The sequence below is a fragment of the Wyeomyia smithii genome, chromosome 2 (assembly GCF_029784165.1).
Source record: "Wyeomyia smithii strain HCP4-BCI-WySm-NY-G18 chromosome 2, ASM2978416v1, whole genome shotgun sequence".
Taxonomy (NCBI): Eukaryota; Metazoa; Arthropoda; class Insecta; order Diptera; family Culicidae; genus Wyeomyia; species Wyeomyia smithii.
In genome coordinates this window covers 82,917,921-82,942,160 of record NC_073695.1, presented here as the reverse complement: position 1 = coordinate 82,942,160, position 24,240 = coordinate 82,917,921, and the positions used below count along the sequence as shown (strand labels likewise).

General features: G+C 35.0%; 1 protein-coding gene across 5 annotated transcripts in view; it reads left to right on the top strand.

The window, feature by feature from the left end:
* Nucleotides 1-24,240, top strand: part of LOC129719469 (WD repeat-containing protein 47) — a 183,239-nt gene that overhangs the window by 124,488 nt on the left and 34,511 nt on the right. The window contains exons 2-3 of one of the 5 annotated variants that reach the window (XM_055670817.1): nucleotides 11,596-12,674; nucleotides 21,095-21,554. The exons of the other annotated variants lie outside the window; for them this stretch is intronic. Of the exons in view, the coding sequence (XP_055526792.1) occupies nucleotides 12,259-12,674; nucleotides 21,095-21,554 (876 nt within the window). The 5' untranslated portion in view covers nucleotides 11,596-12,258. The remainder of the gene's footprint in view (nucleotides 1-11,595; nucleotides 12,675-21,094; nucleotides 21,555-24,240) is intronic. 5 annotated transcript variants of the gene reach the window in all.

Below are 24,240 nucleotides of genomic sequence, written 5' to 3'. Positions count from 1 at the left end.
CAAAATATCTTCACTTTCCTGATTTCTCAATGATCGGACCGTTTGCATTGTTTAGGTACTCTTTTGTAATTTTTAGAAAAAAATGAGCTCTTTTAGATAATTAATTACTATTTTTTCTTTTATTTGTTTTTCAAAGAATAAATAATTTTTTCAGAGTGTATATTTTTTTAGAAAGACAAAACTATCAAAAAAAATCATGTATCAAACAAACCCCCACTAAACCCAAACGTAATTTGTGAACGATTCCTTAGTTGATTGATTTCCATATATCCAACATATAACTTCTTATAGTAAATACTAAGAGTTCAATTGTCAAACTCAGCCATATTTCAAATAATCGTCGACACATGAAATATTTAGATATTTATGCATTCTTGAGTTTTATTCAAAAAAAAAAGTTGTATACAAGATTTTGGCCCTTTTCTTAGCTTTTTTCTGGATTAGGGGGTTTTATGTCACAAAATATCAAAAAATTGGTTGCAGGGACGAAAATACCCAACACGGAAAAAGAGGGCACTCTTATCTGTCGGCGATAGCTTTTCTTAATATTTTTTCGATTTAAAAAAAAACAACGCAAAGAAATATTTTTTGTATTCTTTTTTTTTTAAATTTATCTATACTAACATTTGAAAAAGGCTGAAGTTTTATTTATTACAAATCGATATAATATATCGATTATGAGTTTATTATTATAATATTATAATTATATAATAATTATATTATAATATAATTATTATAATTATATTATATTAAATTATTATGAGATATTATCTCATTAATGACAAGAGATAGAGACAAGTTGTCAAGGGAAGACTTTAAGAACAGTGTCTGAACTTTTATAGAAAAAAATTGAAAAAAATTATAGGAAAAAATTGCAATTGAATTTGAGATCTTACACTAAATAAATTATTTAAAAACAAAAAGTTATTGTAAAAACAGTCATACTATTTTTTTAATGAGATTTTCAGATTGACAATTTAGTTGCCAAAAATTTGAGTTAGACAAAAGTCAGCAAGGGATGCATTCTAGTCAATGTATGAGCGTTCATTCAAAAATATTGAAAAAATTGAATTTCAGGTACTACACTGAAAAAATTTAATATCATTTATCAATGTTTTTTAACACTTTTGTGGCAAAAAAGTAGCAAATGTAGATTTTTTTTCCAAAACAAAATTAAATCGAGGGGTAAAATGATTATTTTGAAAAAATAGTAGAATTTAACGGTAAATTGAACAAATAAGAGCGATGAGATGAACATTAGACTGGGACACGGTTATATGGGAAAAAAGCGATGGTGTTATTTTTTCGCTCCCATGCACTTTTCGTGTTCCTCATGGGTCCTATAACAACTGTGTAACTTTTCAGGTCGATCTGTGAAACGCCCGATTCGCGCCCGATTTTTGAAGCTTCCATACGATTTTTTATGGGAAAAACCACTTTTTCAAAACTTTTTCCATAGAGATGTCCAGTTGGCTTCTAAAAATATGTCAATACATGATATTTATAGGAAATTTTCCTGGAAAAAACTCCTCTGAAGATCGCAAGGCGCTACCTAGCTTGTGAAAAAAGATATTCACTCCAGACTGATTGAATATCTGACGAACGGCTCACCATTGAATTTTACTAGCAATACTGCTGCTGCTGTTGCAAATTCAACCATGTGATGAGAAATGATATCGCTTAAATTTATCTTGGAGGCTTCCCCGAAGGTTTTATGAGCAAAAATCACACTTTGAACATTAATTCCACGCGAAATTATTTCTCATACTTAAGTAAGTTTGCAATAGCAGCATGCTGTAGCAGTGTTGCTGGCAAATTTCAATGGTGAGCCGTCCGTCAGACATTCAATCAGTTTGGGGTGAATAGCTGTTTCTACAAGAATCGTAGCGCCTTACGGTTTTCAGAAGAGTTTTCCCAGGAAAATTTCCTACAATTATCATGTATTGATATTATTTTAAAAGCCAACTTGACATCTCTAGGGAATAAGTATTGAAAAAGTGGATTTTCCCATATAAATGGAAACTTTTAAAATCGGGCGCAAATCGGGCGTTTCACCGATCGATCTGAAAAGTTACACAGTTGTTATGGGACCCATAAGGAACACGAAAAGTGCACGGGAGCTAACATTTATTTTTTGCCCCGCCCCAATGAACATAGGTGTTGAGATGAATATAGGAGCGGGAGGAAAATAGGGGCATATTTTATTTATTTATTATAAAAAAAATTCTAATTTTTTTCATGCCAAATGACTTAAAAATGCATGAAACGTTTAAATCAGGTGTTATCTCGAAAAATTTTATGGTCGAAAATCGACTTTCCGAAACTTAGCCGTTTTTGGGTAATCGGGTTTATTTATTTATTTTTTTTTATAGAGGGGGGAGTTTGTAATGATTTATTTATGTACTAAAATATCTATTCAGAATTAGTATTGTGTGTTCTGCCACAAATGGTGTCATTTCAACACTATTATATATATTTGTACGCTTTTTAGTATTATTGAATGTTATTAGCTTTCGCAGTTAAGATAATGTAATTGTAGGAAAATTATTAAACCTACTTGTCAAGAAAAAAAAAGGAATAAAACGAAACTTAAAATAAACTTAAAACTATCTTACTGACTATAAAGTGAGCTAATCGTTGCAATTGAGGATTGCAACGATTTTTGTCGGAATTTGTTGATAATTTGGCTTGACATATTTTCTAATGTTTCTACATTAGTGAGCCTTTGTAGCTCGTTCGTGCTAAACCAGGGAGGACGCTTCAAAATCATTTTCAAATGTTTATTCTGAATCCTTTGAAGTGTCTTCTTCCTGGTTGCACAACAACTTGTCCAGATGGGAACTGCATATAACATTGTTGATCTAAATATTTGTTTGTAAATTAACAGTTTATTCTTGAGACAAAGTCTAGAATTCCTGTTGATAAGAGGATATAAACATTTGATATACTTATTGCACTTTGACTGGATATTTTTCAATGTGCTCCTTGAAAGTAAGATTCTTATCATAAATTAGCCCTAAGTATTTAACTTGATCAGACCAATTTAAGACCACACCGTTCATCTTAATAACGTGGTTATGGGTGGGTTTGAGAAATGAAACTCTTGGCTTTTGGGGAAAAATAATCAACTGTGTTTTTGAAGCATTAGGGGAAATCTTCCATTTTTGTAAGTATGGAGAAAATATATCTAAACTTTTTTGAAGCCGACTGCATATAACACGAAGGCTTTTTCCTTTTGCGGAAATACTTGTATCGTTACAAAACAGAGATTTCTCACAACCTGGCGGTAAATCAGGAAGATCAGAAGTAAAAATGTTATATAAGATTGGGCCCAAGATACTCCCCTGAGGCACACCGGCTCTAACAGGCAATCTATTAGATTTATTATTTAGATAGTTAACCTGGAGAGTGCGGTCAGTTAAATAACTTTGTATCATTTGTTTCATTTTGTGAGGTAAAGCGGAAAACTGAAATTTGACATTTTAGCTATTAAACCTTTATGCCAAACACTGTCGAATGCCTTTTCTATATCTAGAAGAGTAGCTCCAGTCGAATAGCCTCCAGATTTATTAGTTCGAATCATATTTGTTACTCTAAGTAACTGATGAGTAGTGGAATGCCCATGGCGAAAACCAAACTGCTCATTTGCAAAAATTGAGTTCTCATTAATATGTGTGATCATTCTATTAATAATTATTCTTTCAAAAAGTTTGCTAATAGAGGAAAGTAAACTAATTGGTCGATAACTTGATGCCTCAGCTGGATTCTTTTCGGGTTTTAAAATTGGAGTGACTTTGGCATTTTTCCATTCCGTAGGAAAATGTGCTAGTGCAAAGCATCTGTTAAAATTTTTTACCAAGAAATTTAAAGAGTTTTCGGGAAGTATTTTGATGAGGATATAGAAAATCCCATCATCTCCTGGTGCTTTGATGTTTTTGAATTTTTTGAGAATAGTTCGCACCTCATTCAAGTTTGTCTCCAATACCTCTTCGGAAAGAAATTCTTGGGTGGTGATCTGAACATACTTTTGGTTTACTTCATTTTCAATAGAACTTACTACGTTCAAATTGGAGTTATGAACACTCTCAAACTGCTGAGCAAGTTTTTGAGATATTTGTTCATTCGTTAGAGAAATGCAATCACCATCTTTAAGGACTGGAATGGGCTTCGAGGGTTTCTTAAGAACCTTCGAAAGCTTCCAGAAAGGTTTTGAATAAGGTTTTAGTTGTTCAACTTCTCTCATGAAATTCTCATTTCGCAAGAGAGTGAATCTATGTTTAATTTCCTTTTGTAATTCTTGAAAAATAATTTTCAAAGCAGGATCACGAGATCTTTGGTATTGATGTCTCCGTATGTTCTTCAAACGTATAAGAAGTTGAAGGTCACTGTCAATAATTGGTGCATTAAATTTCACTCTTGCCTTAGGAACTGATAAATTCCGGGCATTGAGTATTTAGCTGCTAAAATTTTCTAATGCTCTGTCAATGTCAGCACTATTTTGTAAAATAATATCATCATTCAAATTTTCCTCGATCGTAGAAGGATATCTATCCCAATTAGTCTTGTGATAATTTAACACAGATTTAGTGGGATTTAAAATAGTTTCATGGGAAATAGAAAATGTTATGGGAAGATGATCAGAATCAAAGTCAGCATGAGTAAATAAATCACTGCATGAATGGCTTTGATTTGTTAGTACCAAATCAATTGTAGATGGATTCCTAATAGAAGAATAACATGTAGGACCATTTGGAAATAAAAATGAACAAAATCCAGCCGAGCAATCATTAAACAATATTTTTCCATTGGAATTGCTTTGAGCATTATTCCAAGATCGATGTTTCGCATTAAAATCACCGATGATTAAAAATTAAGATTTATTTCTTGTGAGTTTTTGCAAATCTCCCTTGAAATAATTTTTTCGCTCACCAGTGCATTGAAAAGGCAAATACACTGCGGCTATAAATAAAATGCCAATACTTGTTTCAATTTCAATTCCCAAACTCTCGATAACTTTGGTTTCAAGATGGGGTAAAACACGATGTTTTATTCGACGGTGGATAACTATTGCAACTCCACCACCGGCAACATCAATTCTATCAAACCTATGAACTATAAAATTTGGGTTCTTTTTTAGTTTAATATTTGGCTTTAAAAGCGTTTCAGTCACAACTGCAATATGCACATCGTGGACTGTTAAAAAATTGAAAAATTCATCCTCTTTCGCTTTTAAAGAGCGAGCATTCCAATTTAGAAAATTTACAGCATTATTTGAAATCATTGCTGAATTTCAATGTCATAACAATATAAGTTGTAAATTTTATACCTTCTTGAACAGCCTCGTACATCGAGTTACAGTTCAACAAAACGGACATTAGCTGCAGCATGGATTGTTGTAGGTATTCAATCTTTTCGGGAGTTGGATTACCTAAATCAATACTGGCTGACTTTTCAGCACCGAACACGAATGGTTTGTTACTGTTTGAATTTGAAATATTATCTGAAAGGACACTGGCATATGAACAGCCTGGTGTTGCCTGAACAGGATTATTTTTCTGAAATTTGCTATCTGAATTTAAATTATTACCTACAGACACACCTGCTAATGAAAGTGCTGGTGATGCCTGAACAGTACTGAAAGTCTTTTGATTACCCACATTGACAACAGGTTGTTTAGAATTCCTACTTTGTCTAGAAGCAATAATTTTTGACCTTACAGGACAATTAAAGAAATTAGATTTGTGATTTCCCCCACAATTTACACATTTGAAACTATTAGTGATCTCTTTCACGGGGCAGATATTTTTCGTGTGACTAGTGTCACCACAAATCATACATTTTGCAGCCATATGGCAGTTTCGAGTTCCATGACCATAGGCTTGACAATTCCGACATTGCGTAAGATTATGGATTCCTCCATGTCTCTTGAAATTTTCCCACTTTATTCGCACGTTGAATAAAACACGTGCCTTTTCCAAACATTTTAAATTATGTACTTTGGTACGATCAAAATGTACTAAGTAATTTTCCTGGTGTATTCCAGTTTGAAAAATTTTGGCATTTGCCTTTCGTTTCATCAAAATTACTTGGTTGGGGGCAAGACCAAGTGATTCTGACAAACAATCTTTGATTTCATCAATACTTTGATCATTTGAGAGACCTTTCAAAACAGCCTTAAACGGTCTCTCGTTTTTGGCATCAAAAGAGTAAAATTTATACATCTTTTCAGTCAAATACTGTAAAAGATGTTTATGGCCATCAAAAGATTCGGCCAAAATACGAATTTCGCCTTGGCGACCAATTTGAAAATTAACTTTCACATTCGATAGAAATGATGAAAGTTCTGATCGAAATGCTTTAAAGTTTGCTACAAATACCACAATAGGTGGAACTTTAACCTTCTTCATAACGGGTTTATGCTCAGTATGAGAAGTTTGGAATTCTAGATCCCCAACAGAAGAAAGGATATCATACCTGTTAGTCGAAATTTCAGTGTAACTTGGAGGAGATGCCTCACGTTTCCTTGATGCCGCATCAAAGCGAGCTTTTTTATTTTTTCCAGGCATAACTGGACAACTTCACTACACTTTCACTTCACTATAGAATTTGAGTAGAAATATCTCAAACCAAATTAATTCACTAAACACTCGTTAACTTTAAAAACAAATTTATTACTTTGCCTTTCAAGTCTAGTCTTTCAAAAAGATTGCCTGTTGAAAGCGAAAAACAAAATTTTAATATCTCTCGGTAGTCTAAGACTTAGCCTCGAGCTGTTGGTAAAATGCGACCGTACTGTAGGACAGTTCAAGTCGATCTGGATCGAGGGTTTATTTGATCGGAGTGACGTCTCCGGCAAAGTTGTAAATAGTAAATTCGACTCACTTTTAAAAAATTTAATATGTTTGTTTAGGTAAATTACAAAAGATTACCTATCACAGAAAATTAGGGAAAAAGTTATTTTCTGAAAAAAAATTGGAGGGAAAAAATACTATCTATAACTTTTTCAAAGACACTATGCCTATCAAACAAACCGTTTTGTCTGTAAAAATGTTTTTAATTACAGTTGTCGTCCCAAAAAAAATTATCCTGTGAAAAAAAATTTTGTTTTTAAAAAATACTTTTCAAAAAAAATTTGTTTTCCTAATTCCTCCTGATCGGATAATTTTCAACGGTTAGGTAATCTTTTGTAGTTTAAAAAAAAATTCAACTTTAAAAAAAATGAGCTATTTTAGATTCTAATTGTTTTTAATTTTCCTTATATCATTTAAAAAAATATTTTTTTTTAAGTGTATGTTTCCCGGAAAGACAATTTTTTTTTTATATTCTCGCTTATTTTCCGTCGCTCTAGTTCCGCCACTGTTGTGGCCAATTACCGACGCCCAGGGAGGCGACTCCACACCCAGGACCCTAACTCACGACCCGTTTATTAACGGACCGGCACCAACGGCTTTACTTCCTCATGCGATGGAAGGCGTGATCCCAGAGATTTTTCGCCTCAGAAAATCTCCCGGTGTCGGCTGGGATTGAATCTAGACCAGTTGGGTTGGTTGTGAGTGGATCACGCCACCTCACAACCATCGACACCTATGTCGGCGGTGGGATTCGAACCCAGGCGTCGAGCGTGGTTGGCGGAGACGTTACCAACCACACTAGGCCCCCGCTGGAAAGACAAATTTGCTGTGTACAACTTTGCCGATGACATCTCACCGATCGAACAAACCGTTTTAGCTCCAGAAATATTTGTAAACCTCAATTTCTTCCCAGAATTGCATATTTTAAAAGCTCCTGGAAAAAAAGTCGTGAGTGAAATAATTAAACCAATAGCACAAAATGGCAAATTTTATCCATAGAAATGTCTATGCAAAGTTTCAGCCAAATCAGAAATGCTCGATTAAATTGGTTGCCCGTTTTTTATGGAGTGGCACAAGTATCTTAAACCCTATTTTTCATTAGTATGGTTCACCTATTTTTTACTAGGATGGTTCCAGAAACAATTGAAATGAAATTTATATTGGTTTAGTAGGACAAACATAAATTATTAAAAATGCTCATATGTATTTGCCTTTTTGGCATCAAATGTTCGAACATTTATTTTGAAACCGCATTGCCGGGAAATAATGTATTAGACCATCAAGTTTTGGCATACTAGTAAAAAAATATTTCCAAATGAATAGTTTGTTCCTATTAATAGCAGTAAATATGAGATCATTCGCATTTTAATTGTTTTTTTTTCTCTTTCTAAAACCGAAGGACAACGATATTTTTTTAAATCACGTTTTGCTTAGAAAACGCAGCTTTTTCTAGTGATATACAAAAATTAATATAGCTAAACCACCCAATTGTGAGTCATTTTAGAAACCAATTGTAAAAAAAATCCGCCTTAAGCATTAAGGTTGCTCAAAAAACGGAAGTTCGATTCTCGGCTACAGTTTTTTGTTTCGAGATTACACCAGATTTCGAAGTTTCATGCATTTTCAACATATTTGGCATTGAAAAAAAAATCAAAAATCAAAACATTGAGTGCTTTGGGGCACTTCTAAATCATACCCAATTGAGCTGAAATTTTGCACAAATCATTCTTCGGGCCTATAAGCAAAAAAAACAGGTTTCGTTCTTTTCAATCGACATGATCATTTTCGCGGCTACCCCAATATTCCCTTCAAATCTTTCTGCTTTACCACCAGGATGCACAAAGTCATTGTTCTCTGATAACATAAACATTTCCGTAAAAGAAAAAAAAATTGTGTCATATGCAGTCGATTCCAGAAAATCGTGGATATTTTTTCTTCCTACTGGCAAGAGTTGAAAATTTTCTTTTAAAACTCAATTTATTGATTTTCCCAATAAGCCTAGAGCTTTTTCTCTCAAGCCAAACCATAATCACGTTACCATGTGAGAAGGGATTATTCTAAATTGGTTTGGCAAGTTTAACGGCATGGGACTAGTTAACGACAAAAAACTTATTTTCAAAGAGTATATTGAAAGTGTACACGCAAAGTGCATCAAATATATGAGATGTTTTTATGTTCTCATTACCAGAAATTTTAAATTAAATCTGTACCAAATTTTGAGACCAGCATTGCTCTATGCTGCTGTTTGACAACAAGAAAAATGCTCCTACAGATTCAAAATAAAAACCTGAACGTGGTTTTGAAGCGCCCTTCTTGGTTTGGTACATTCGAATTACATTCTATGTAATTAGGTGTCGAAATGATAGAAGTCATATAAAAAAGCATACCCAATTTTCGAAAATGCAATCCTCAATTGCTACAATCAGCTATCTTTATATTCAAATAGCTAGCATTTTAGCTAGTTGAAAGATTATTTTTCTTTTCGACAAAAAAGGTAAGATATCATGATCGGCACAGTTTAGACTGTTTCCATGCTACATAAATTTTCATGTCACATTTTCACCATTATTATCTCATGAAATCGCGAACAAATTGGTTTATCGAAATAATCCATCTGTCTAGTTTACAGAAACAATAAAATGTAGCTGATTCGACGTGAATTCGTTCAAATATATCATTTTATCTAATCATGAAATTTGTATCACGATCGGAAGGAAGTGAATCATGATCGGAACAAAATATGCATCATAATCGGAACAGCCATTTTATTTAAGATTTATTTGTATTCAAGTATATTAGGGTAGGACAATTTTACTGTCCAAAAACTATTTCCACCCTTCAAAAAGGTCACTCTCAGAGAAAAAAAATCTAACAAAAACTTTCCCATTAATTGTACCTACGTGAATCCATCATTATATCAATCACAGGCAAAGTGAAGCGGTGAAGTCTCAGAAGTAAGCTGCTCCGATTATGAATTCATGCTGTTCGATCATGATACGAAACAGGCCTTCGCATTTCCCCAATAATTCCAACTTCAAAGCGAATATTTTGCACAAAAAGTGTTTCTACATCAAATTTAAATGTTTTAGAAGCTTTTTAGGGAAAAATATGCTGCAATTCTTGAACATTTGATTCCATTTTTACTGCTTGTGAACAAGGCCTGATATCAATTGTGTTCGAAAATTGATCTTTTTTAAAACATTTTTACTAATAGTAATACTTAAACAATCTTAATGAAACTTTTTTAACTTCATCAAGAAAAGTTGCTCTATGTTTTTACAACCTTCAGTGATATATTTTTTCATTAAATAGTGGGGAAATTTCGCGTATATTTTTTTTCCAATCATGGTACATCTTCGGACTGTTCCGATCATGCTACATTACCTATTTGAATCCCAACGAATTAAGTGCGAAAGCAAATGAACTTTAACAATTCCCATTACACATTTCTGATAGCGTTGAAAAATCACCTTTTGTGTTTGGCCACACGAAATAATTAACTAATAATTTATTATGCATGTCCAAAAATGCAACCCCTAACGAGCAACTTCGTAAGAGCAGCTAGATTAATTGAGTGGTTTTTTAATCAAAACGGAAACACTTTCTTTACTTTTTGGAGGCGAAGTAGTGAATCAGAAGGTTTTCTTTCGGTACCTTTGGAATGACTGCTTTTCCTGCGGGAAAAAATGCTAATTGCTGTTTCCAACTATTGTTCGTAATGATAAAACATGGGTAGCTTCACTTGATACTTATCTTATCGTATTGTTCAACTATTGTCCATCTGAAAATATATCTACCATCTATCTCTATGAATTAATCCAAATTGAGCTGCGATTGCTGCATTAGATTTTTTTTTGCTGGTATTGAAATTGATTAACCCTTATTTCAAATTGGAATGTTTTTTTTAAGTCATCAAATGCTTTTGCCTCTGTAAATCTTTGCGCCACCTACATGTGTATTTATTTTTCAATCATCACATCAATTTGATTTCTGGTAATGTTACGTAAAATACATCGCTGGGTTGCGTTGTTTGGAATTGATTATGAATCTCCCATACCTTGACGACTCCACCGCTGTTTACTCAACCTTCCTCAAAACCTAAGCCTTTCATGGCTTTATAATTTTTTTCATTTTTCCTATTTCGACGTATAAAAATATCAAGTCTTTGAACCGTGTGGCGAATAATTCGTTCTACCATTGCGGCTACACAAAACGTTTCGATGCGAAATAGTTCAATTGTAAAACTTTTTTTTAAAGAGTTCTTCTACTCCATTAGCTTCTCTCGAAAATCTGAATAACTACAAACCATAGTAGTTCAATTACCTTTCCACTAAATCTTACGTCAGCCCGTGCCAAACGCTTGCAGCGGGTCAGGCTTTTCCCTATCCGAAGCCAAGGTAACAAATCAGCTTACCGAAAGCAAACCTGCATCCATTCGGCGCTCGAGATCGATAGGTACTCGACACTCGGCAGACACAGACGCGCAACGATAAGGAAACTTTCGTTGATTTTTACACCTGTTTCGCGTTCAACGCCGCCAAAAAACGCGGCGGTTGTTTACATCACGCTTGCTTGTTCGTCAGCACTTCAAGGGGATTCCACTGAGATAAAGCCCCCTTTTTCGCCTATTCGTCCATACCATGCCACCCACCACCACCATCGCCGGCTTCATCCAAGTGCTAAAATGCGATCGTTTTGCTCGCCCGAATTGTTTTTGGAAAGTCGCTTCATACTTACCTTTCAGTCTGTCCAAGCCTATCATCATCAGACCAACGATCTTCGACGGCGCGTTGACGTTGACGGGTGGTGCGTGCTAATAGTAACGTGGAAACAACAATGTGCAAATTAGTGAAAACTCATCAACTTTGGGAAAAGTCAGTGAGTCCGGAATTGCATCGGTGATTACGATCTGCGGTGGAAAGGAAGTAGTAGTAAGGTAGAAACGAGTAACATTATGTCGTGTACGTTTGCGGTCCAAAAGTTCGAGTGAACGGGTTTAAGCACTGCTGGAATGAAGGCAGTATACCGTCACAAAATACAATTTATAACACAAGAAGAATTTATGGAGTATCGTTATCGTTTAATTATTGTTATAAATTACGGTAGAGTGGTACGGTGAAGGTACAAGCCCACCTATTAAGGCACTCGATTTTTGTCAGGTTACCACGGCAGCGGTGTCGTCGACGGTCAGTAGTGTCCGGTTGTGACACCTGAACCACGTGATGTTTCCGGGAAACGGTTCCAGCTAGGCCAGTTACCAACGCGAAAGTCATCGAACCAAATCGAATATTTTAGAGAATACTCACCTTGGCTATCCGCTGAGAGCAGCTGATTTTGATGTTTATTATTGGTGTCTGGGTGTAAAAAGTGTAGAGACTTGTCATTGAATTCATTCAAACAAGGCATAATGGTGCTCACGACGGCCCGCTTCGATCGTGGCTTCAGTATGAACGCGATGGCCGAGAAGCGCTACTCGGATCGTCGGCTGAGACCATGGCCGCCAACGTACGCTGAGAAAATGGCCAAATCGCGTTGGATGGCGAGCAATCTAGAGGTTGGCAATGGCGTGAGGCGTCCCGCCTCGGCTGGACTTCCGATGGGGCCCGGGGGCACCGGCGTTATGTACAACGGTAAAATGGGCCCCGCCGGTTACCGTTACGGGCCGCCACCCATGCTGACCCGGCAGAAGAGTGATATTTTCCTGAACGTGAAATCGTCGTCGTATCTGGTTAATAACATTGCGGCGCGCAAAGTGAAAAATATTGCCGGCATGACGGCCGTAGTGGATAGCGATAGTAATCTGGAGGAAGTGCGTCGAATGAGGTATGGAAGCTTTGTGGAAACGGAATATAACGGCAGACAGATTGCGAAACCGATTGCGAGGTGATGTGTGTGAACACGTTCTGGATTGAACGTTTAAAAGTGTTTTAAGTGTAATCTTTGTTGGTTCTGAATTCTGAGCTAAGCCAAATGTTTCCTGTGGAGTTTTACAAAAATACCGGTTAGTTCTAGAGCAGAGATTTTGAAAAGTACAAACATAGCCTCTCTTAGTGGTTAAGGCTGGGTTCCTGGCTAGAACTACCAAATTGGTTTTGCCGCTGCTGAAAAAACAAGTGAATTTAAAAGTGGGCAGATGACATACAGATATTTGTTGCTGTAACTTTCGGTGTATCTATCCACTATCCACGCATTTATGTACTTCAATGTGACAATGAGGCACTCGATGTAAAAACGAATGCGAAATCATATATTCGGTATACAACCAAACTGAACTAAGTGGTAAAAATTTTATTTCGAGTAATCGAAATATAAAATTAAGACATACATTAATTTTAGCGTTAACGTATTCAATAGTTGATATTATAAATACTCGAAATACTTGAATTTTATTTCATACTATTATTGGTTTAGTTTAGTACAGTTGGATGCATTTATTAGATCATGCACCCGACTATCTAAAGTTGTCTTTCTTTGTTTGGTGGGCATTCATAATTTCTTCAATGAACCTAGCAGTAACGCTTGCTTGAAAGATCTAAGAAAATTCAACTCCATCACAACGGTAATCGACTTTATGAAACAATTACAGTTTGCCGATGCTATCTCTTTGGTTCATAGTTCACTCTGGTTGGTTGCAATTTCCTTTTCATCCGCAATTGCCACAAAGAATTTTTAGAATAGCACTGCTTTGAACCGCCCAAATTATTTCATCATCGCTAGATAGATAAAATGTCTAACTAATTTGGTACATGATGTTTTTTTTTTATTTATTTAACAAACCCCCGAATTCTCCGTCTTAATCAGCGTCTCTAATAGTTCACTAAAACTTTGTGAGTTTGGAGAGAGGCAGATTGTGAGATGTCTAATTGAGTAACTTTGCATGCATGCTCATGTGGCCTATCTTTTGAAGAGGGGCTGTTCTTGAACCACTTGGTCATTGAAAAAGGGACGTAGAGGTATGAAAATTGCTCAGGACGTAGATAATAAAAATTAAATAATAATTGAAGTTGGGAGTGCATCGAAATATGTAACATTCATCCTGGCAGTATACTCCAATACTCAATAACTGGTATTGGTAATAAAAAATCGCTGTTTGGTTGTCGAAAACAATAGTTAAGCTCTGGAAAACCGTTGAAAGATAAAATATGATGACATTGATTTTTTTTTAATTGTTCTTGAGAACAGAAACGATATAATGCTACAGAACGGAGATATTGATCTTACTAATTGCTCTACTCATAGCATTCAATCGATTTTTTATCGTTATCAAAAGCTGAGTTAAATCACGCCAAATAATTCAAAAATAAGCAAAAATTTAATCAACCGTTTTTTATTTGAATGAAACTTTGCACACGTATTTGTCTTAGCGATTTGAATATTTGTCGCGAGTTAAGGAATGTTTGAGACTTATTTTTACTTAGAAACCTTCGGTTGTAAATTTTCTGTAAATGAATTTTAGGGAATTCTAGTAATGCCGTGTAGAAAACAAAAAACCGTAAATTTTTATTTCGACTCAAAGGCAAAGTTTTTTCTTTTTTTTTTAAATTGAAATTTCAATAAAACTTTTGGTAAAGGTCTGCTTTGATAAGCGGGTGGTCGTGGGTTCGAATCTTAGTAGAATCAGGCCATTTGGTTGTCAAAGGACTCAAGAATAGGTTTATTCTCAGACTCCCAACTACATACCATTCCTTCAATCTGAATTCTACATTTTTTTTCTGTGTGGACTCATCACTGCGACCAGAACTTAGATTTATTGTGATATTGCCCAGGTGTTTTCTGTACTCCGCACTTCATATTATTAGCAGTAACACTATTGAACGTTTCAAGCTTACTACTCTACTATACCGAGCCTCTGTCCATCCTAACAATATCGCCTAGTTACAATTTCCTGAAGAGAACTTCCATATGTTACTCACACCAGTTTTATTATAATAGGGACTTATTTTTGTTAGGAGGGGAGTCAACAGGGGTACTGTAGAATACAGATTGAAGGAAGGGTACGTGGTGGGGAGCCTGAGAATAAACCCATGCTAAAAGTCCTTTGACAACCAAATGGCCTGATTCTACTAAGATTCGAACCCACGACCACCCGCTCACCAAAGCGGACTCTGTAACCTTGCGGCAACGGAGCTATTCTACAATACCCCTGTTGACTCTCCTCCCAACAAAAATAGGTTCCGATTATAAAAAATTGGTCTGAGTGACGTATGGAATTTCTCTCCAGGGAATTGTAATTAGGCGATATTGTTAGGGCATCTTCAGCGGTGGTCTATTTTTGAAACAACTTTATACTAGATTTACACCAGCAAAACCTGAATAGAACCAGTTAATATAGACCAACTTTTCGTTCTCCGCACCGGTGTTGTATATCTTGTTGTTTTAAACCGCTGACTTCTGTCATTCTGTCCACAATTAAATACCCCATGCTATCAGTTTATGAGACTTGTTATAATAAAAAGCACTCAATATTTAACAAACGGAAATTCGATAATTTTTACGCACATTAAACGATTACTTTAACAAGACACTTTTTATCCACAAGACTTTATGGATTTGACGGTTTGAGCCGAGCGTCAGTGACATTTCTCAGGATGGATTAGTATGATCGAAAAATTTCTGCTACAAGTAGGGCTTCCGAGGATAGCGAAAAATATTTGATCGCGTAGATGTTCATCTTCCATTTTCGTCTCATCAATCTTTCAGAATCTTGCAGCTCTTTAAACTTGGGTTCGGTCTTGAAGATATTAAAACAAGCCTACATTTTGAACGTTTTCAGTTCAGTGTCTTCAAGAAACATTTTTCTGGCCCTTACGGTCTCCTCTAGTCCCACTATAATTAAGGCGATTAACAAAATAGCCAACATATTTGTTATCCTAGTGGCTGATGGTTGCAAACCAACTAGTTGAACCTACGGTTATGGTCTTCCAGAATTCCCCCTTTTGCTGGTCGGTTTTCTTGAAGCCAAAAACGACAAACCTGTTCATTTTCCTTTTCAGAAAAGCCACAAAAATGAATTGTGAATTGTCATAAAAAAAAATTGTTTTGTTTATTCTCCAACACTCGCAAAATGCTTATATGGAAATAGCTGAAAATGAGGTATTCAATTAAAATATGACATTTTACCCACCTATTGGTAGCGTACAAAGGGTTTTAGAACGATCTATTTCTTGTTCCAAAAAGTGACAAAAATAGACCAACACGTATACCTGTTTCAAATTTCTTCAATTTAGATCTGGTATCAAACCAAATTTACACCACCAGTGCAGCAGTGAATTTGAGTTTGTTCCAAAAAAATAGAACAAAACAACGATTTGGATCACCGCTGAAGATGCCCTTAGGATAGACAGAGGTATAGTAAAGCAGTAAGCTTGAAACGGAAAGGTTAAACTTACACATAAGCACGGATAAGGATGATAAGCGTATCACTTACTTCTATAGTGATACTGCCAATAATATGAAGAGCGGAGTACAGAAAACACCTGGGCAATATCACTAAAGATCTAATGTTTCTGGTCGCAGTGATGAGTCCACACAGGAAAAAACAGACCAAGATAAATAATTTTTTTAATGAAGGTTAAGTCATTGAAAAAATATTTAATTTCAATTTTTGATAAATATTTGAATTTCAATGATTTCAAATAACCATTTTAAATTAGAAAGTTCATAACTAACTTCCTAAATGCATCCGTTTTCAAGTTATTTTGAACTGATGATTAGAAAATCAACATTAAATTTAATATCAACACTAAAGTAGGGTTGAATTCTCCTTAAAAATTTTATTTTCTTGAAACTTGATATTTTGCCTAAACTTTGGGTCAAAAATTCAGCAAGGTGAAATGCTAGACAAACTTTTACTTGAAAGTTAAGATTCAATAATTTGTTTCAATATCAAATTTGTTGAGAATAATTCAACTCTCGCATCACACATTGTTTTATTTTACTGTTTTCCTACTATATAGCGTCCTCACATTTTATTTTAGTGTAATTCTTGATTTGGATAAATTTCTATGTATTCTATTATGCTGCTTTAGAAATGGACGACTCAGCGATCAATCCACCTAGAAGCGATTAGAAAAAAAAAAATTTTTTTAGAACAGTGAGATAGACAGCCAGCAACTTAGAAAAATAATAGCAGATGCTTTAGCTAGTAAAGTTGTCAAAGATGTAAAATTTCTGTCTCTCATATTTGAAAAGATAGAAATACTTTTATATGGAAAGTTTACTTAAATCATAATTTTCAACATTTTTTTTTTCTAGAGTTTTCTACATAATTTAAATCTTCTTTTTAGGTTTTCTTAGCCATGTAGCAATACATATTTTTGCCGAACTTTTCACCTAGCTATAGTTGAAATTAAAAAAGTATTTAAACATTATCGGGTTTTCAAGGGTACATTGAATTTTAAACGACTCATTAGTATGCGAAAATACGCAGATAACTAACTAATATACTGGAAGGATATTTATTCTACTTCTAGAAGAACATGAAATCATTTGTGTGTTACAGTCTTTTCGATTGTTTTAAACAGGCTTGTTATTCTCTTCAATATGTGGAAAGAGAAGACTCGAGCAATATTTTGCATCAAATTTCGTCATTCTGCTTTGTGTTGTGCTTCTGCCGCTCGCACAAAATAACAATCCTGTTGCTTAAACTACAGCTGAGCGAAACAAGAGCGGGTAAATCACTCTATTGAGAATACACAGAAGTACGACGCGGTGTTCGCTGCTGGAATAAATTCCATGGCATTCTGGCGGCTGGATTTATTTTTTTCCAGTTTCGAGATATAATGCTAACAACGCAATCTACTTTCTTACCTACATTTTTCACTCATTTGATATTTGCTTAGGAAACACACAGTAAAAATACTGCAGCGAGCTGTTGTGTAGTTAGTATTATTTTTTCGTATGAGAGAGACACCAGTTTATTATCGCTCTGGAGAGATATTTCAGATTCCACCGCGATGTTTTTCTGCAAGCTACTCAGATACTCACGATTTGCTGCTCTCTTCAATCAAGTGCGTTGTTTTGCCCACCGGTGTGAGAGTAGTTGTTTTTGTAATGAAAGATCCTAGTGCGACAATGATAAAAACCTTTTTCGTATGAAAATTCGATTTTTTTTTTTTCAAATACTTTGTTATATTTGAAAAAAAAAAAAAGAATTTTACAATCTTTAACAAAGATATTTCACATTTTTTAATCGTTCTATTAAGTTGTGAGATTTTCAAAAAATGATATTTTTGCTGAAGATTGTGAAACGCTATCTTCAAGAATAACAAAGTTAACCCTTTAAAAATCGATAATGGTTAAGTCAGGGGCGACTCGTGGCTTTTGAACCTACCTGTTCAACTACAAATTTTGAAAATCGCAGTTTGAAGAAGTAATCACAATCATGTCCGCATAATTACGCAAGTCATTCTATTTGTTACTATTTGAAAGTGAAACTAAAAACCAATAAAATATTAATATAAATTTGCGATTGAAATATATTTTTTGCATGGGGTTCCCATGTGCAATGCACAGGTTGCACCTACGGACGAGTCGCCCCTGATGTGAAGGTTAGAAAAAATTGAAAATGAAAGCAATTATAATTTTTTAAACCTTTTTAAAACTTAAAAATATATAAATATAGTCAAATAAACGAAAATTACTTTTCAAAATAGTAGGGACCAAAAATTAACAGATGGAAGTCGATCGTCATTTCCAAAATTTTCATACATATTTTCGCACGCATAGGAAAAAAAACCAGAGAATTACTTAACTACTTTAACAAATTTGAACGGTCTAAAACGACTTGAATGAACCGTTGAGAGCAAAAAAAAAATACATGTGTCATTCGTGGTCCCCGTGGTTCTGTGGTTAGCGATGTCTGTCGGCTAGCTCTCCCACACGGTTGTGATATCGGGTTCGATTCCCGATCGAGTCGAGGATCTTTTCGAGCTGGTAATTTTCTCGACTCAGCACTGGGGCACGGTGTATCGTTGTACTTATCCTACACATGCAAAATGTGCCAAAACAATATCGATAACAAATTCTCTCAACTAATCTAGTTGATCGAGACCGCTACTAGCCCCAAGGCTAAGCGTGCGATATTGTTGTCATTTGGTAATTTGGACACTCAATTGATGCAAACACACGAATAGCGAATTATTTTCAATATTTGGTTTAGAAACTTGCACGAACTTCAATGGCAAAACATGTACCACTTTTGTTCTATGGGTAAAATTATAACTGGTTTTTCTAGAGCTCTCCGTTTTATCCTGAACCACATTTTAGCGGTCAATTCGAAGTAAAATGGTATTATGCCGAAACATGAACTGAGGTGGCCACCAGGTAACCCTCCGGATGATCTGGACTTACCGTATAATTAGTGAATTTTTAAAAGTGGTCATAGCGCTTCCGTTTATTTCGAAACTATTTCTGCAGGGTTAACAAGAAGTAAAACTGTCTTTTGGCCGGAATATGGTCTAAGACGACCACCAAGTGGACTTTAAAGATGTGGAATAAAAATAGGTCTATTTTCAAAAGTGGTCCCAGAGCTTCCCGGTTTTCTTGAAACCACTTCTACGGGATCATTTAGAAGGGAAAATGGTTTGATCGAAGTATAGTCTAAGGTGCCCCACAGAAAGATAGAGAACTACCGTCAAAGACTTTAATTTCAAGTGATTTTAGAGATTTCTATATTTTTTTTAATCGAAACTGTTTCTGCGGAGTTAACTAGACAGTTAATGATCTTTTGATCGAAATATCCAGGATGCCCACCAGATGGTTTATCGAAAAATCTGGAACTACCGTAAGAGAGGTCAAGTTTCAAGACTGTTTCTAAGGCTTTGCTTACCGGCTTTTCTGAATCCACTCCTTGGTGATGTAATGTAACTGCGTTACGTAACGTCACAGCGTTACATAATGTAACAGCGCAAAATATCGCAGACAAAATTTTGAGTAACTTTCGGTCATAAGACCATTTGCATTGTACTGGACCGCTTAAGGTTGATTTAGAGAAAAATTGGGCGGATCTGCGAAAATTGTCCATTTTTACGGTAGTTCTGAATTCTTCAATGGGTCATTTTGTAAGAGGTATGTAAGAGGTTTCGTAAAAAAAAACTCATGTTAAAAAATTCATGTTAAAAATTATGATTCGACCTAACATAAAACTCGCATAAAACTTTTTCAATTTTTTTTTAATATAAGAGACAGAAATTTGGCAAAGTTACTTAAAAAAGCATTTGCTTTCTCGAAGACATCTGCTGTCTGTCTCACTGTCCTAGAGAAATGAATTTTTTATATCTCTTCTACGCGGATTCATCACTGAATCGTCCATTTTAAAACAAAAATAAAATACATATAAGCTTTTCCAAAAAAAAAAAAAACTATATCACTAAAATCTAAAAGTGAGGGCGCTATTAATTTCAACTTAAATTCAGCAAAATAACACTGTGCATCATTGGAATTGGATTATTTTCATTTCAATGAATCTAAACTTGTTGCTGGAGAGTCACAAATAACTTACGAAAAAGACGTATATTACAAATAATTTGCAAGACCTAATTTGGAAATACAAAATGGATGCATTTAGAAAGTTAGTCGTTAACAACTTTATACATTAAAATTACTATCAGAATCATATTGCATCTCTGGAAATTCAGTATTCTTATAAATGTTAAAATTGACAAAAGTCTTATCCGAAACGTATCTTTTAGGTAGAAATTTATCTTTAATTTCTCCATCCTGGACTTTTTACCAAAAATGTTGCTATAATTTCAAGTTATGCAGAAAAAGTAGGAAAAATCTCAACTCATTTTTGTAAATTAAAAGTGAGTGTTTGTTTGGCGTTCATCGTATCGTGGTTTTCGTGGTGCAGATTTTTTCTTCAAGGCATCATTAGTTTCCTACAATTAATAATAACGCAGTATAATGCTTTTTCTGGTTTTCGAAAATTTACTAAATTACTGTTGAAAAAACGAAACACTATTGTGGCACACACAGCCATTTTCAGTGGCCAGGAGGAAGGCCGAAACGCGACAAATTCGGACTAAATTATTAACATGTCTGGACATGTAAAGCAATGTTATGCAGTGTTGTGGTTCACCGGTTGGTCCGTGTAAAACGCTGCGATCGAATAAATATTCTAAACAAGATCGTCAATTTTTTGCCGCAAAACGTATCAGTAATAGATCACCTCGCAATCGGTCCTCGTTTTATGTTTTGGGAAACCAAAAGCTAAAGTAGGCCACCCGAACCGAAATTTACAGGCGACACTCGACGCAGCATGCAGTTGGCGGAGGCCAAGTTTTACCCCACCACCGGCTGCAGAAGCAGGCGACGTTCTTTCATCTCAACCCCTCGAGCCGATCGAGGTCCAAATCGATGGACGATTTCACTACCAACCCCTTTCTGTTCGAGAACGGTTACAATGGCCGATATCGGGCGCGAAATGGAAAGCTGAACAACGGCAGCAATGTAAATAACAGTCATAGTATAGGAAACAACCTGCACAATAGCAACAGTAACAACAACAGCTCCAGTAGTCCCAGCCACTCGGGAATCCACGGGAATGGGCTGAGGCACTTCAACAACCTAAACGGTGGCCATAGTTACAGTGATCGGTGGAACGGTTCCGCAGTACCCGGCGGTGGAAGGTTCACTTCCATGAGGAACCACTCCATGGATAACCTTCTGGATTCCGAAATCAACTACGAGAGTTATTACCAGGTATTTGATTCCACTTTTTACTATGTAGTAGGGTAATTACTTAAAGACATAAATGACCCTTACAAATGATCAAGACAGTACAGTATCACCTTAATTACATTCTCTAATTAAATTCAAACGGTTTCGGTCTCACTATCGTTCAACGGTGAACTCCAACCGGCAGCAAACCAAAAACCCATCCACGTGTGTCGGCCCTGGTTGACGCACAGTGGCCGGAAGCCGGACAAAATTCAAGTTCTAATTATTGATATTTTATATTTTTTTTCAAAGTTCTACTGTATTGAAAAACGTGTCTTCCAAATATCAAGACAATTGGATTAAATTTGAATTTTTGAGAGCACTTTAAACGTTGTTAAGTATGTTATTTCATTGATTTTTTCGCTCAGAAAGCACATATTGGGGTTTACTATAACTAGTAAATACTCACCTAATTCTTATTCGAATTCAATGCGATAGGTTGCATTTTGAAGATAAATAATCAGAATTGTATTTCGTGTTGAATGTTTTTATATGACTCATCATAACTTTTGTAAAATGTTTGAAATACCTATTGAGTGGTCTGAAAAAAAAATTTTATTTGGCGCAAATGTATGCTGTACGATCTGACCCATCGGTTCCCACAGGTCGCATAGTATGCATTTCATAGGAAATTTTCTCTACTTTTCGAATATTAAAGTCCCGTTTTGCCCCTTTCTGCCCCGCTGAACAAAAATATTAATTGAAAATAAAATAGTTTGAATGAAGGCGCATGGTGATTTGTGAAAGTTACGTTGTTTTATAGAAGTAGTTAGTAGTTTCATTCAATTGTTCTAGAAGAACATCATCGGCTTACGTTCAGATGTGAAAACAAGGTAAAAGAACACATATAATTATATTAAATTTACACGAATATTCATTTTTAAACCAATGCATTAGCTTTTAACATTTTACTCGTCATCGTCAGTATCATCATGACTGAAAATTAATAAATCTTCCACCTCTTATGTGAAAGTGCTTTTCGATTTGTTGTTGTGTCTAAAACTCGAAACTACCGGATCTGACGCAATTAGCCGCTCACGAAACATGTCACCGATAGTTCTCTCACGTGATCCTTTCCAGGCATTTATTTTATCGTGCTTTCTGGATTGCTTTATTCATGCTTTCTTGGGCTCCTTCCGAAAGTTTGCCAATGGGACTCGAAGATTAAACAATTATTTCACATCCTTGAATTAGTAATTTGTGTACTGTTGTTGAACATCCATACAATTTTACGTAATAATGAACGGTAGCGTTGGACTTAAATTTTGATGCATCAAGCATCAACTCTTTCGCCACTCGAAATCGTTGCTAGCAGCGTCTGAAATCGCTGGATTAAATTTAAATCGACTCCTGTTATCTCCAAAGAAAATTCTGCATTGGAAAAAACGTATTGCTATTGCACCGTTGCACCGTAACACCGTTTTTGCTATTGCCGAAGCCAGCGTGCGGTTTGTCGACATGTAGACCAAATTTAACAAAAAATTCTTTTGAATTCGCTGTTTGATGCTGTTGAGCTGATCGATGTTACCTGTTTTCAAATATTGAGAATAGGTAATATTTCCATTTTATTCTACTCCGACAATTTATTATAAAATTTAAGTTCAATGTTCAATATTAAATTTAAATTCAATATGAAATCTGCTCTCTGAAAAAACTGCAAATATTGACAAATCAATAAAAGTCTGCATACGGACTCTAAAAATCTTCATTTTCAGATAAATTTGCATATATGGTATCCCTGATTACTATAATACGATGGTGACACGTCACAAATTATGCACTAACGTATATAGACACTGTATTTTTACTAGTATGAAAACACATAAAACTGGCATACCACCTTTTGACCATGTTAAACGACAAATTTTTACTTAGACTCGTTTTTTCAACACATAATATACTGTATAGTTCGTTTCGAATGCACATTTCTCTTAAAATAGTATAGCGTGAAAAAAAAAGACAGAACAGTTAATTAATGGCAGTGGATATTTTTTTAAAGACAGCTAATTACACACAACATTGATTTTATATGAATGAATATTAATAATCTAAGTAAAGCCGTTGGCGCCGGTCCGTTATTAAACGGGTCGTGAGTTAGGGTCTTGGGTGTGGAGTCGCCTCCCTGAGCGTCGGTGATTGCCACAACAGTGGCGGAACTAGACCGACAGAAAATAAGCGAGAATAAAAAAAAAACTATTTCAATACTACATCATCGCAGTTTTCCAACTGCGAAATTTGGCACACGATCGGCTGGTTCACATTTTGACAGTTTATACTGGTTTTCTATATTCGCTTCGCCAGAAACTGACTATACTGACACCGTACTTATTTAAATTATATTTATAATAAGAATTTTAAATTATAATTTTGAAATAATTCATTATTATTAAATATTTTATATTATATATACTATCCTCAGTTTCACTGATGACTACTGAATCCTCAAACATAACAAAAGATGGGAAAATAAATGAATAATGATGTACATAAAAACACTACGACAAAATTTTAGCCATAAGAAAATTTCAATTGCCCTTTAGAGAGATATTTTTCCAACTTTTTGATTTTTTGATACCAGAATTGAATTTTCCATAAAAACATCAACCTAATATGGATTTTTTTGCTTTTTAAATGAACATTTTGGGTTTTGTCCGACTTTTGTTCGGAG